Here is a 16,687-nt window from a genome sequence, read left to right as displayed (position 1 = left end):
TTTATTTATTACTGATTGATTGATTTTCTTTATTCTTGATTTGTTTATTTATTTTTCATGTGGAGTTTGCATGTTCTCCCCGTGCATGCGTGGGTTTTCTCCGGGTACTCCGGTTTCCTCCCACATTCCAAAAACATGCTAGGTTAATTAGCGACTCCAAATTGTCCATAGGTATGAATGTGAGTGTGAATGGTTGTTTGTCTATATGTGCCCTGTGATTGGCTGGCCACCAGTCCAGGGTGTACCCCGCCTCTCGCCCAAAGACAGCTGGGATAGGCTCCAGCACCCCCGCGACCCTAGAAAATGAATGAATGAATGATTCGGTTGAGCTGGTTTCATAATTACACATTTTGAGTGTTAAGTTGGTGTGTGATGAGTTTAGTGTTCTTTGTAAGAACACTAACACGTTCCAAAAACATGCTAGGTTAATTAGCCACTCCAAATTGTCCATAGGTATGAATGTGAGTGTGAATGGTTGTTTGTCTATATGTGCCCTGTGATTGGCTGGCCACCAGTCCTCTCACCCAAAGACAGCTGGGATAGGCTCCAGCACTTCCTGCGACCCTTGTGAGGAAAAAGCGGTAGAAAATGAATGAATGAATGAATACTAAGTCTGCACGGTGTAACCGAGTGGTTAGCGCACAGGTCTCACAGCTAGGAGACTCGAGTTCAATTCCACTCTCTGCCATTTTTGTGTGGAGTTTGAAATTTTTTTATAAACATTCCTGATTTCTTGGCTGCACGATGCCAAATCCTGAATTTCCCGACAACTTTTCCTTCCTATCTGATCATCGGAACAAGAAACGACACGGCTCCCGTCATCTTCCTCCTTTTATTTTGCCTTTTTAAAATGGCTGCCGTGTATCAGGTGAAAGAAAACGAGACACCGGAGAACAAGGGAAGGGAAACAGAAGATAAGAAAGCGTAATTAGTCCTGGCTCAGCTATGTTTACGTTAAATGAAACCTGCTTGACTGATGCTGACTGTGATGGTAATTGAACAGAAAATTAAAACGACAAAAATGCATCACTTCCTGTATCATTTGTGTCTAGCATAACAACAAGTCCATTTCTTGTACAGTACTGCTTTAACAGTGGACGGTGGATGAGTGGTTAGCACAGGGGTCGGCAACCTTTACTATCCAAACATGCAAAATTGAACCCTAGTCTCCTAGCTGTGAGGTCTGCGCGCTAACCACTAGACCGCCGTGCCGCCACATTTTTTTTTTTACATGTAGATATGCTAATATGTTATGACTTCATTTCCATCATTTTTGGACATTATTACTATGTTATATTTTTTTTCCCAAAAAGTGGTTATCGCGCAGGGCTCGCAGCTTGGAGACCCGAGTTCAATTCCACTCTCGGCCATCTCTGTGTGGAGTTTGCATGTTCTCCCCGTGCATGCGTGGGTTTTCTCCGGGTACTCCGGTTTCCTCCCACATTCCAAAAACATGCTAGGTTAATTAGCCACTCCAAATTGTCCATAGGTATGAATGTGAGTGTGAATGGTTGTTTGTCTATATGTGCCCTGTGATTACCATGCTAACTCGCAAACTAGAGAGCTAGCGACCTAAACGGTAGCCTTCAAGTTATTTCCTTTCAATTTAAATAGCCAAAAACTTACCACTTCCACACGGATAGGGAGGATAACTATTAACAGTTATTTAACCTTTAACATGAACATGAATCAAACGTAATAATTTTTTCTGGGTACATGATACCATACAGCATCCATATCAAACTTGCGCGGGCCGCACTAACATTAAACTTTCATATCGAGGTGGGGGCCTCAAACTAGTGTCCTGCGGGCCACATTTGGCCCACGGGCCACGTGTTTGAGACCCCTGCTTTAGATATATCGGATATTCATCCGTCCCACCATGAATCAGACGTATACAGGTTTTTCATAATTTTAGATATAAGATAGCTTATAAATTTTTATTAAAAAGATATTCATTAGCTTGATAAATTATTATTATTATTAATTATATTGTTATATATTATTATTATTATAAATTATATTATTATAAATTATTATAGTATATTATTGGTGGAAAAATTGGTTCAACGCAGTAAATTATATATTTATAAAAAAAAGAAAAAACATCTCTCATGCTGAGAAATACAAAAAATACAAATTTATTTCACTTAAACTTTTTTAAATGTATAATATTTTCTAATATTCTAATATTTATAATAATATTTGAGCACATTTTTTGCCATTTTTGTGCTAATCTCGCTCTTTAAAAGACATCAAACAAAATATATATTATTAAGATAGCTTATACATTTTTATTAAAAAGATATTAATTAGCTTGATAAATTATTATTATTAATTATATTGTTATATATTATTATTATTATTATAAATTATATTATTATAAATTATTATAGTATATTATTGGTGGAAAAATTGGTTCAACGCAGTAAATTATATATATTTAAAAAAAAGAAAAAACATCTCTCATGCTGAGAAATACAAAAAATACAAATTTATTTCACTTTAAAACTTTTTTTAAATGTATAATATTTTCTAATATTCTAATATTTATAATAATATTTGAGCACATTTTTTGCCATTTTTGTGCGAATCTCGCTCTTTAAAAGACATCAAACAAAATATATATTATTAAGATAGCTTATAAATTTGTAATAAAAAAAATATATTCATTAGCTTGATAAATTATTATTATTAATTATATTGTTATATATTATTATTATTATAAATTATATTATTATAAATTATTATAGTATATTATTGGTGGAAAAATTGGTTCAACGCAGTAAATTATATATATTTAAAAAAAAAGAAAAAACATCTCTCATGCTGAGAAATACAAAAAATACAAATTTATTTCACTTTAAAACTTTTTTTAAATGTATAATATTTTCTAATATTCTAATATTTATAATAATATTTGAGCACATTTTTTGCCATTTTTGTGCTAATCTCGCTCTTTAAAAGACATCAAACAAAATATATATTATTAAGATAGCTTATACATTTTTATTAAAAAGATATTCATTAGCTTGATAAATTATTATTATTAATTATATTGTTATATATTATTATTATTATTATAAATTATATTATTATAAATTATTATAGTATATTATTGGTGGAAAAATTGGTTCAACGCAGTAAATTATATATATTTAAAAAAAAGAAAAAACATCTCTCGTGCTGAGAAATACAAAAAATACAAATTTATTTCACTTTAAAACTTTTTTTAAATGTATAATATTTTCTAATATTCTAATATTTATAATAATATTTGAGCACATTTTTTGCCATTTTTGTGCTAATCTCGCTCTTTAAAAGACATCAAACAAAATATATATTATTAAGATAGCTTATAAATTTGTAATAAAAAAAATATATAAATTAGCTTGATAAATTATTATTATTTTTTATATCATTATATATATTATTATTATAATAAATTATATTATTATAAATTATTTTATATATATTTTATATATATAATTATAATCTCCATTATTTGTCCGGCTTTATTTTGATTGGCTAATAACTCCCAGCCGCCTTCTTTGTGTCTTCATATCATCATTATTTATCTCGCCTGCCTCCCGCAGTCATGGCCAACCCGCAACGCTTCCTGGGCGACAGCCTGTTGCAGTGGAACAACCTGGCGACGGCGGCCTCCGTCCCGTGGCATGTGGAGCTCATGTTGCGCACGCGGCAGGCGGGCGCCATGTTGCTGCACATCTCCTCCGGCCTGCAACACAACCTCACACTGCAGGTAGGAGAGGATAAGGATAAGATTGCGTCATTTTTATGCACACACAGGAATGTTGCAATATGCAGAAATGTGTGATTATCCCCAAGGGGCAGGGAATCGTACTTTACAACCAGGAGCTTTAATTAGAGCAGAGACAAAGACGTGACGAAGACTCAGGGAAAGAGATGAGTTAGCCGCGGATGTCAGATTTGATCAATTAAACGAATAAGACACGACATAATCACAGATATGACATTGGACTATTAAATAACAAGCAGTTTAGATATTTTATGGACAACTTTAATAATTTCATGGCATCGATATTCACTGAATGAAATTTATTTTAATTTATTTGGTGGACTCTTTTTTTTATTATATAATGAGAATTTCTTTATTAGGGAAAAAAATACCAAACAATTATTCATTAATTTCAACCGCTTGTCCTCACAAGGCAAACAATTATTCACCTAATTTATTTATTTTATTATATATTTATTATATTTATTTATATATTTATTATATTATATTATATTTATTTATTTATATTTTATTTATATATATTATATTATATTTATTTATTTATTTAAGCTCTATTAATTTTAATTAAATTCATGGCATTAATTGTTTTAATAATAATAATTGTTTGGTATTTTTGTCCCAATGCAAATCTCATTTAACCAATAACATATATATTATATATATATATATATATATATATATATATATATATATATATATATATATATATATATATATATATATATATATATATATATATATATATATATATATATATATATATATATATATATATATATATATATAATATTATATAATATTTATTTATATTATATATATATATATATATATTATATTATATTTATTTATTTAAGCTCTATTAATTCTAAATAAATTCATGGCATTACTTGTTTTAATAATAATAATTGTTTGGCATTTTTGTCCCACTAAAAATCTCATTTAATCAATAACATTCATTCATTCATTCATTTTCTACCGCTTTTCCTCACGAGGCAAACAATTATTTACACCAAATTATTTACTTTATTTATTTATTTTATTATATATTTATTATGTATTTATTATATATATTTATTTTATATATTTATATATTTATTATATATATTATATATATTTATTTATATTTTATTTATATATATATACATTATATTTACTTATTTATTTAAGCTCTATTAAGTCTAATTAAATTCATGGCATTACTTGTTTTAATAATAATAATTGTTTGGCATTTTTGTCCCACTAAAAATCTCATTTAATCAATAACATTCATTCATTCATTCATTTTCTACCGCTTGTCCTCACGAGGCAAACAATTATTTACACCAAATTATTCACTTTATTTATTTATTTTATTATATATTTATTATATATTTATTATATTATATTATATATATTTATTTATATTTTATTTATATATATATTTTATTTATTTAAGCTCTATTAATTCTAATTAAATTCATGGCATTACTTGTTTTAATAATAATAATAATAATTGTTTGGCATTTTTGTCCCAATACAAATCTCATTTAATCAATAACATTCATTCATTCATTCATTTTCTACCGCTTGTCCTCACGAGGCAAACAATTATTTACACCAAATTATTTACTTAATTTATTATATATTTATTATGTTTATTTATATTATATATATTTATTTATATTTTATTTATTTATATATATTATATTTATTTAAGCTCTATTAATTCTGATTAAATTCATGGCATTACTTGTTTTAATAATAATAATTGTTTGGCATTTTTGTCCCAATAAAAATCTCATTTAACCAATAACATTCATTCATTCATTCATTTTCCTCACGAGGCAAACAATTATTTACACCACAATTATTTACTTAATTTATAATATATTTATTATATTTATTTATATATTTATTATATTATATATATTTATTTATATTTTATTTATATATATATATTATATTTATTTAAGCTCTATTAATTCTGATTAAATTCATGGCATTACTTGTTTTAATAATAATAATAATAATAATTGTTTGGCATTTTTGTCCCAATAAAAATCTCATTTAACAAATAACATTTAAAACTCAAATTAAAAAAAATATATTCCAAATAATATAATCGCCAAAAGCCATCTATTGTTAAAAAAGGGAGTTAAATATATATATATGTATATATAAAACAAAATACTTTGATCAGTCAAATATATTTTAAAATAAATGTTAATAAAATGTTATAATTTTAATTCATTTAAATTTTTATATTTAGTTTTAAAATTCCAAAATATCATAAACCAGTATATATTTTATATTACACACACACATTATTGTTATTGTATGGTGACCAGCTCCGAGACGCCCCCTGCTGGCTAAGTGTTGTCTAGCACATGAACTGAATGATGCTGCTTTTTATGCAAGTATTATATGACCTCACTCTTGTCTTTTTAACCTTCCTAGCTGCGCGGCGGGAGCGTGTTGATGGGCCTTCACCGCGGGGAGGATTCCACTCTCTCCCGTGTGGAGGAGGTGCTGGTGAACGACGGCGACTGGCATCATCTGCAGCTGGACATCAGCAGTCTGAGCGGGCCGGCGGGCCAGCATAAAGCCGTTCTGTCGGTAGACCACGGACTCTACCTGGTGAGAGATCATGCAAATATTTCTTCACGGCCATCTTCCTGCTCTGCAGCGCTCCACTTCCAGGATCCTGTGTGTGTTTTTTTTAGGCCAGCATGCAGGTCGACGGAGAGCTGCAGGAGTCCATGCTGAAGGCTGTCAGCGTTGGAGGCTTGGAGGCGCCCGATGGGACCATTCAGAACGGGTTCCAAGGCTGCATACAAGTATGAATGCAACCCCCCTTCATGGGACCACTTTATATGTATAGGAGATTAGAAATTATTATTTATGTCAATTAAATAACAATACGGCTAAATGACGAAATGTAAAGAATTTATTATAATGTGTAATAATTTATTCTTAGTTAATTAAATTGTTAAATATAATATTAAATAGGAAACAATTAGTCATGACTAATTTAGTGTATATATTTCTTTGTGTGATGGATTTTTTAGGATTTAATGATTATTATTTTAATGATTGATTTATTGTTTATTGTTATTTAATTTGATAATATTTTGTATTATTTATTGACCATTTTAATGATTTGATGACTTTTCTACTCATTTATTGGCTCATTGTTTATTTTATCATTTCAATGTATTATAATGATTATTTAGTTTTTTTATATTTTAATTTAATTAACATAAAAAGTTATTCTTTTGATTTATTTTGTTTTGGAATAGTTTTATTCAATTTTAATTAAATTTAATTAAATATATTTTTTTAGTTTTTTTGAATATTTTAATAAAATTATGTTAAAATGTGGTCTACTGATTTATTTTTTATATATTTTAATAACATTTAAATGGCAATTTAAATATGTATCATTTTAAGTACTACTATGATTTATTTTGTTTTTTCAATATTTTATGTTTTATTCAACATTAATTTAAAAATGTATTATTATCTTTTTAAAAAAGTATTCCAATGATTTATATTGTTTTTTGAATATTTAAATTAAATTAATTAAAAAATATTATCCTCATTTATTTTGTTTTGGGGCTATTTTAATAAAAAAAATTATTAAAAAATATATGTATATATATAATTAATCAGTCAAATATATTTAAAAATAAATTTTAATAAAATGTTATAATTTTAATTCATTTAAATTTTTATATTTAATTTTAAAATTCCAAAACATCATAAACCAGTATATATTTTATATTACACACACACATTATCCTGATTTATTTTGTTTTTGGGCTATTTTAATAAAAATGTATGTGTGTAATATAAAATATATACTGGTTTATGTTGTTTTGGGAATTTTAAAATTAAATATAACAAATTTAAATTTATTTATATTAATATATAAATACAATTAAAATTATTCTTAAAATATATTCGACTGATTAATTTTGTTTTTGGATATTTTAATTAAATTAATTACTGTCTTTATCTAAAGGAATATCATTGAAATATTTTTTAATTATTTGTAATAAGTATAATAATAATAATAATTTAATAATAATAATAATTTTTTTTTCTAAATAAATCTTAATGTTTTCATTCATCTGATTACTTTTCTTTAGGCTGCATACAAGTATGAATGCAACCCCCCTTTATGGGACCACTTTATATGTATAGGAGATTACAAATTATTATTTGTGTGAATTAAATAACAATACGGCTAAATGACGAAATGTAAAGAATTTATTATAATGTGTAATAATTTATTCTTAGTTAATTAAATTGTTAAATATAATATTAAATAGGAAACAATTAGTCATGACTAATTTAGTGTATATATTTCTTTGTGTGATGGATTTTTTAGGATTTAATGATTATTATTTTAATGATTGATTTATTGTTTATTGTTATTTAATTTGATAATATTTTGTATTATTTATTGACTATTTTAATGATTTAATTTTCTACTCATTTAATGGCATATTTACTTGATGGAATTTTAACAATTTTGAAAATGTAATGATTTATTTATTTGTTTCATGGCATTTATTGTTTATTTTATCATTTAAATGTATTATAATGATTATTTAGTTTTTTTATATTTTAATTTAATTAACATAAAAAGTTATTCTACTGATTTATTTTGTTTTGGAATATTTTTTATTAAATAAAATTTGTATTACATTTTAATTAAATTTAATTAAATATATTTTAAAACTTAAATAAATAAGTTTAATAAGTTAAATAAGTTTTTTTGAATATTTTAATAAAATTACGTTAAAATGTGTTCTACTGATTTATTTTTTATATATTTTAATAACATTCATTTAAATATGTATTGTTTTAAGTATTACAATGATTTATTTTGTTTTGTCAATATTTTATGTTTTATTCAACATTAATTTAAAAATGTATTATTATCTTTTAGAAAAAAGTATTCCAATGATTTATATTGTTTTTTGAATATTTTAATTAAATTAATTAAAAAATATATTATCCTGATTTATTTAGTTTTTTGGCTATTTTAATAACAATGTATTTTAAAAATATATATATAATTAATCAGTCGAATATATTTTAAAATAAATTGTTATAAAATGTTATAATTTTAATTTTTTATATTTAATTTTAAAATTCCAAAAACAACATAAACCAGTATTATTTTATATTACACACACACATTATCCTGATTTATTTTTTGGGGGGGGCTATTTTAATAAAAATGTATGTGTGTAATATAAAATATATACTGGTTTATGTTGTTTTGGGAATTTTAAAATTAAATATAACACATTTAAATTGATTTATATTAATATAAAAATACAATTAAAATTATTTTAAAAATATATTCGACTGATTAATTTTGTTTTGGGATATTTTAATTAAATTAATTACTGTCTTTATCTAAAGGAATATCATTGAAATATTTTTTAATTATTTTTAATAAGTATAATAATAATAATAATAATTTAATAATTTAATAATAATAATAATTTTTTTTTCTAAATAAATCTTAATGTTTTCATTCATCTGATTACTTTTCTTTAGGCTGCATACAAGTATGAATAAAACCCCCCTTTATGGGACCACTTTATATGTATAGGAGATTAGAAATTATTATTTATGTGAATTAAATAACAATACGGCTAAATGACGAAATGTAAAGAATTTATTATAATGTGTAATAATTTATTCTTAGTTAATTGAATTGTTAAATATAATATTAAATAGGAAACAATTAGTCATGACTAATTTAGTGTATATATTTCTTTGTGTGATGGATTTTGTAGGATTTAATGATTATTATTTTAATGATTGGTTTATTGTTATTTAATTTGATAATATTTTATATTATTTATTGACCATTTTAATGATTTAATGACTTTTCAACTCATTTATTGGCATATTTACTTGATGGAATTTTAACAATTTTCAAGATGTAATGATTTATTTATTTGTTTCATGGCATTTATTGTTTATTTATATCATTTCAATGTATTATAATGATTATTTAGTTTTTTTATATTTTAATTTAATTAACATAAAAAGTTATTCTACTGATTTATTTTGTTTTGAAATATTTTTATTAAATAAAATTTGTATTACATTTTAATTAAATTTAATTAAATATATTTTAAAATTTAAATAAATAAGTTTAATAAGTTTTTTTGAATATTTTAATAAAATTACGTTAAAATGTGTTCTACTGATTTATTTTTTATATATTTTAATAACATTCATTTAAATATGTTTTATTTTAAGTATTACAATGATTTATTTTGTTTTTTCAATATTTAATGTTTTATTCAACATTAATTTAAAAATGTATTATTATCTTTTTAAAAAAAGTATTCCAATTATTTATATTGTTTTTGAATATTTTAATTAAATGAATTAAAAAATATATTATCCTGATTTATTTAGTTTTTGGGCTATTTTAATAAAAATGTATTTAAAAAAATATATATATAATTAATTAGTTGAATATATTTTAAAATAATTTTTTATAAAATGTTATAATTTTAATTAATTTTAATTTTTTATATTTAATTTTAAAATTCCAAAAACAACATAAACCAGTATATATTTTATATTACACACATTATCCTGATTTATTTTGTTTTTGGGCTATTTTAATTAAAAATGTATGTGTGTAATATAAAATATATACTGGTTTATGTTGTTTTGGGAATTTTAAAATTAAATATAACAAATTTAAATTAATTTATATTAATTATATATATAAATACAATTAAAATTATTTTTAAAATATATTCGACTGATTAATTTTGTTTTGGGATATTTTAATTAAATTAATTACTGTGTTTATCTAAAGGAATATCATTGAAATATTTTTTAATTATTTTTAATAAGTATAATAATAATTTGATAATTTAATAATTTAATAATTTAATAATTTAATAATTTAATATTTTTTTTTCTAAATAAATCTTAATGTTTTCGTTCATCTGATTACTTTTCTTTAATGATGGTCATCAAGTAACAACATGGCTTTGACGTTTAAATTCGTGCTAATTTGTTAGCTTCCTTGTGCTACCTTCATCCTTCGTGCCTCCATGACTTTTTCTGTGTGCAGGGTCTCCGTGTCGGAGGAGCTCTGAGTCTCTCCCAGGCCAGGAAGGTGAACGTGGAGGTCGGCTGCAACTTGCCCGACCCGTGTAGCTCCGCCCCTTGTCCCCCCAACAGTTACTGCAGCGACGACTGGGACACCTACTCCTGCACGTGCCACTCAGGTCAGCGTCGCATCCTTGCAGCGCTTTAAAAAAAAAAAGCCACATTTTATTGATCATGGCGCCCTCCACAGGTTACTACGGCACCAACTGCACAGACGCCTGCACCCTTAACCTCTGCGAGCACGAGTCGACATGCGTCAGGAAGAGCGGTTCTTCCCGCGGTTACACGTGTGAATGTCCACACAACTACTTTGGTCGTTACTGCGAGAAAAAGTAAAAAAAAAAAAAACGGCACATTGGCGTTCTATCATCATGGCCGACATGCTTTATAAAGCAAATATGTGTCCCTGCAGGACCGACCTGCCTTGTCCCCGAGGTTGGTGGGGTCACAAGACGTGCGGACCCTGCAACTGTCCCACAGAACGCGGGTTTGACTCCGACTGCAACAAGACCAGTGGAGAGTGTCGCTGTAAGGTAATGTTGTCACTGCTATTAATATTAATATATATTCTATTTTTATTATTGTTTTTATTATTATTTATAATGAGGTTTACGCATTTGGAAGTGAGCCCTGAAAGAAGTTTGGGATGGTTCTGAATGCTGGGTTTCAGAGGGCGTTGTAAAAACTGGAGGCTTGTGATGTCACATATGGGCAGGCTTCCTTATATGGGCATGGCTGTAGGCCAGATACACACTCTGCGTGTGTGTTTATGTTGCTAGCAACGGCTCCCAGCAAGTGTTTCTTTGGGTGTAAGGGAAAGCTCAAATTTACAATTCCTAAAGATTAAAAAAATTAAATAAATTATATATTTAAAAATATATATATATATATATATATATATATATATATATATATATATATATATATATATATATATATATATATATATATATATATATATATATATATATATATATATATTTATATATTTATATTACAAATATATTTTTGTATAATTTATAGAATTTTTTACATTATATATATTATAAATATATACATATATATATATATTTTTTTATGTAATTATAATGTTATATAAATATTTATATAATTTTTTCAATAATAGTTATTCTTTTATTTTCTTTTATTTTAATAATATTTTATTATTATATAATATTTATAATATATATTTATATATATATTTATAATATATAATATTTATATTTATAATATATATATTTATAATATATGATATATATTATATAATAATAAAATTATATAATATAATTCTTTTATTTTCTTTTATTTTAATATAATTTTATTATTATATAATATTTATAATATATAATATATATATATATATATATATATATATATATATATATATATATATATATATTTATAATATATAATATTTATATTTATATTATATATATATATATATTTATAATATATGATATATATTATATAATAAAATTATATTAAAATAAAAAAATAAAAGATTAACTATTATTGAAAAAATTATATAAATTATATAAAAATATATTTATAATATATATATAATGTAAAAAATTCTATAACTTATACAAAAACATATTTGTAATATAAAAATATAAATATATTATAATATATATATATATTTTAATTTTTTTAAATTCATAATTTATTTAATTTTTTAAATTTAAACAATTTAAACATATATATATATATGTTTATATATATTATATATATTAATATATATATTAAACATATATATTAAACATATATATATATATATATATATATATATATATATATATATATATATATATGTTTGTGGTGGGAATTAAAATGTAAAAAATGTAATTATTAATGATTATTATTATTATTAAATTATAATTATTTATTACTGATCGATAGATTTTCTTTATTCTTGATTTTATTACGTTTGATTCATGTTCATGTTAAAGGTTAAATAACTGTTAATAGTTATCCTCCCTATCCGTGTGGAAGTGGTAAGTTTTTGGCTATTTAAGTTGAAAGGAAATAACTTTCTGTTCTAACAAGAACGGTTAACGGGCACCTTGCAGGACAACCACTACCGTCGTGAAGACAGCGACACGTGTCTGCTGTGCGACTGCTACCCGGTGGGCTCCTTCTCCAGAACGTGTGACCGTGACAGCGGCCAGTGTCAATGTAAGGCGGGCGTGATCGGGCGCCAGTGCGACCGCTGTGACAACCCCTTTGCCGAGGTCTCCGCTCACGGCTGCGAAGGTCAGAACACGAACACGCCGCTTCCGTGTCACGGCTCGCATCCCGTAGTAAATATTATTAATATTCCTCCATTTTTATTCGGCTCCTGACAGTCATCTATGACAGCTGCCCCCAGGCCATTGAGGCGGGAATCTGGTGGCCCAGGACTAAGTTTGGTCTCCCCGCAGCGGTGCCTTGCCCCAAGGGGACTCTGGGTAAGGAGGAGTTTGGGATTAGCATAAAATAATTACAATGCATGGATGTTGCCTCCAGGCTTTTTGGGAGCTGCAGTGGATTTCTCAGCTCATGTGATGCAAATACTCCTCATTCTCCTCCTCCTCGTTCTCCTCCTCCTCCTCCTTGCAGGTACTGCCATTCGCCACTGTGATGAGCACAAGGGATGGCTGCCTCCTAATCTCTTCAACTGTACCTCGGTCACCTTCAGCCAGCTAAGAGAACTGGTGGGTACTTCCTCTCTGTCCTTGCACCCCATTTGTTACTTTGTTAGCCACACGAGGCTAATATCTAGCTCAGGGGTCTCAAACATGCGGCCCGCGGGCCGAAAGTGGCCCGCAGGACACCAGTTTGAGGCCCCTGCCTTGATATGAAAGTTTTTATATGGATGCTGTATGGTATCATGTACCCAGAAAAAATTATTACGTTTGATTCATGTTAATGTTAAAGGTTAAATAACTGTTAATAGTTATCCTCCCTATCCGTGTGGAAGTGGTAAGTTTTTGGCTATTTAAGTTGAAAGGAAATAACTTGAAGGCTACCGTTTAGGTCGCTAGCTCTGTAGTTTGCGAGTTAGCATGTGTCTCAAGACCAGGGGTCTCAAACACGCGGCCCGCGGGCCAAATGTGGCCCGCAGGACACTAGTTTGAGGCCCCCGCCTTGATATGAAAGTTTAATGCGGCCCGCGCAAGTTTGATATGGATGCTGTATGGTATCATGTACCCAGAAAAAATTATTACGTTTGATTCATGTTCATGTTAAAGGTTAAATAACTGTTAATAGTTAACCTCCCTATCCGTGTGGAAGTGGTAAGTTTTTGGCTATTTAAGTTGAAAGGAAAAAAATTTGAAGGCTACCGTTTAGGTCGCTAGCTCTCTAGTTTGCGAGTTAGCATGTGTCTCAAGACCAGGGGTCTCAAACACACGGCCCGCAGGACACACTGTTTGAGGCCCCCACCTCAATATGAAAGTTTAATGTTCGTTCGGCCCGCGCAAGTTTGATATGGATGCTGTATGGTATCATGTACCCAGAAAAAATGATTACGTTTGATTCATGTTCATGTTAAAGGTTAAATAACTGTTAATAGTTATCCTCCCTATCCGTGTGGAAGTGGTAAGTTTTGGGCTATTTAAGTTGATGATTTTTGATTTTTTTCAGATTAAAATGAACAAAGCATTATTAGAGCCCTGTAGACATGACAAAACACGACTATAGTCACATTTATACTCTTTTTAATACCTTTTTTTTTACTCTTTTTATACCCTTCAAGTTATTTCCTTTCAACTTAAATAGCCAAAAACTTACCACTTCCACACGGATAGGGAGGATAACTATTAACAGTTATTTAACCTTTAACATGAACATGAATCAAACGTAATAATTTTTTCTGGGTACATGATACCATACAGCATCCATATCAAACTTGCGCGGGCCGCACTAACATTAAACTTTCATATCAAGGCGGGGGGCCTCAAACTAGTGTCTTGCGGACCACATTTGGCCTGCGGGCCGCGTGTTTGAGACCCCTGGTCTTGAGACACATGCTAACTCACAAACTAGAGAGCTAGCGACCTAAACGGCAGCCTTCAAGTTATTTCCTTTCAACTTAAATAGCCAAAAACTTACCACTTCCACACGGATAGGGAGGATAACTATTAACAGTTATTTAACCTTTAACATGAACATGAATCAAACGTAATAATTTTTTCTGGGTACATGATACCATACAGCATCCATATCAAACTTGCGCGGGCCGCACTAACATTAAACTTTCATATCGAGGCGGGGGCCTCAAACTAGTGTCCTGCGGGCCACATCTGGCCCGCGAGCCGTGTGTTTGTTTGAGACCCCTGGTCTTGAGACACATGTTAACTCGCAAACTAGAGACCTAGCGACCTAAACGGTAGCCTCCAAGTTATTTCCTTTCAACTTAAATAGCCAAAAACTTACCACTTCCACACTTATAGGGAGGGTAACCATTAACAGTGAACAGTTAAACTTTCATATCAAGGCGGGGGGCCTCAAACTAGTGTCCTGCGGGCCACAATTGGGCCGCATGTTTGAGACCCCTGGTCTAATCTATCAATTATTGCTAAGAAGGGGTCGGATTATTACATATAATCAACTCTGCTTCTTGCTACTCCTTTTCAGACATGCTGAATTGAAGTGTCAACATGTGATGTACTTAAGTGTGTAGGAAATGTTTTTTTTTGTGCGTTTTTTTCTTCTACAGTCTGAACGGTTTTCCAATAATGCATCACTGCTGGACTCCGGACGCGTCCAGCAGACAGCCGCCATGTTGGCCAACGCCACCTTGCACACGGAGAAGTACTACGGCAGCGATGTGAAAGTAGCCTACGCACTCACACGGAGGATTCTGCAGCACGAGAGCGAGCAGCAGGGATTCAACCTCACGGCCACGCAGGACGTGTACTTCACCGAGGTGGACTCACGCACCCACTCAGACCGGCTCCATGATGAAGGATATCTGAGCTCCTCCTTGTTCGATTCTGTTCTTCAGAACCTGGTCCGTGTCGGCAGCGCCATTCTGTCCCCGGACACCGTTGCGCACTGGGAATTGATCCAGAACACGGAAAGCGGTACGGCCGCCCTGCTGCGCCACTACGAGGACTACGCAAGCGCTCTGGCTCGGAACATGAGGAAGACCTACCTCAGCCCCTTCACCATCGTCACGCCGCATATTGGTCAGCCTTTTATGTATATAAGAACTCGATCATGTCTTATTTTTACACCACGAGACCAGTGATTTTCAAGCACTGTTCCGCGGGCACACTAGTGTACCTCGAGAAACCGTGAGGAATTATCCAATATCACTTTTTATAATTAACATTTATTAATCATCATTTGTAAATATTATATCAATAGCCATGAATATATGAACCCAAATATTCCAATTGTATTTGGTTTATTTGCTCAAACGGAAGGAATTGAACAGGGATGGAATATTCCTTTAACCAATCCGATTGAGGTATCTTGTACCCGCTCAAACGGAAAGTTGTCAGACTGCGATCTTCTTCCTGGTGTTTTTCTTCTTCTGTTGTTTATTGGCGGTTAGCAAGCAGCTTTCATGTGCATTAGTATGGAGGACCAAAAACTGCCAAAATAATAAATAAATAAATAAATAAAAGTGAAAATAAAAACAAAAATGAAAAAAAATCAAAAAATTAAATACACAAAAATAAATATAAATGGAAATAAAAACAAAAATAAAAAAATATATATACATAAATAAATAAAAGCAAAAATAAAAAAGATTCAAAAATTAAAAATAAATAC

The 16,687-nt window shown here is 28.5% G+C and overlaps 1 protein-coding gene across 3 annotated transcripts in view; it reads left to right on the top strand.

The window, feature by feature from the left end:
• The window catches only part of celsr2 (cadherin, EGF LAG seven-pass G-type receptor 2), a 108,074-nt gene that overhangs the window by 73,784 nt on the left and 17,603 nt on the right, over window positions 1-16,687 (top strand). For all 3 annotated transcript variants that reach the window (XM_058054187.1, XM_058054185.1, XM_058054186.1), the window contains exons 9-19: window positions 3,597-3,763; window positions 6,218-6,397; window positions 6,484-6,597; window positions 10,887-11,043; window positions 11,115-11,256; window positions 11,337-11,457; window positions 12,994-13,177; window positions 13,270-13,371; window positions 13,523-13,617; window positions 15,624-15,833; window positions 15,912-16,095. In XM_058054187.1, the coding sequence (XP_057910170.1) occupies window positions 3,597-3,763; window positions 6,218-6,397; window positions 6,484-6,597; window positions 10,887-11,043; window positions 11,115-11,256; window positions 11,337-11,457; window positions 12,994-13,177; window positions 13,270-13,371; window positions 13,523-13,617; window positions 15,624-15,833; window positions 15,912-16,095 (1,656 nt within the window). The remainder of the gene's footprint in view (window positions 1-3,596; window positions 3,764-6,217; window positions 6,398-6,483; window positions 6,598-10,886; window positions 11,044-11,114; window positions 11,257-11,336; window positions 11,458-12,993; window positions 13,178-13,269; window positions 13,372-13,522; window positions 13,618-15,623; window positions 15,834-15,911; window positions 16,096-16,687) is intronic.

The sequence above is a fragment of the Doryrhamphus excisus genome, chromosome 18 (genome assembly GCF_030265055.1).
Source record: "Doryrhamphus excisus isolate RoL2022-K1 chromosome 18, RoL_Dexc_1.0, whole genome shotgun sequence".
NCBI classification, from domain to species: domain Eukaryota; kingdom Metazoa; phylum Chordata; class Actinopteri; order Syngnathiformes; family Syngnathidae; genus Doryrhamphus; species Doryrhamphus excisus.
The sequence above is the reverse complement of the archived record's forward strand: the minus strand, read 5'-3'. Positions and strand labels throughout refer to the sequence as shown.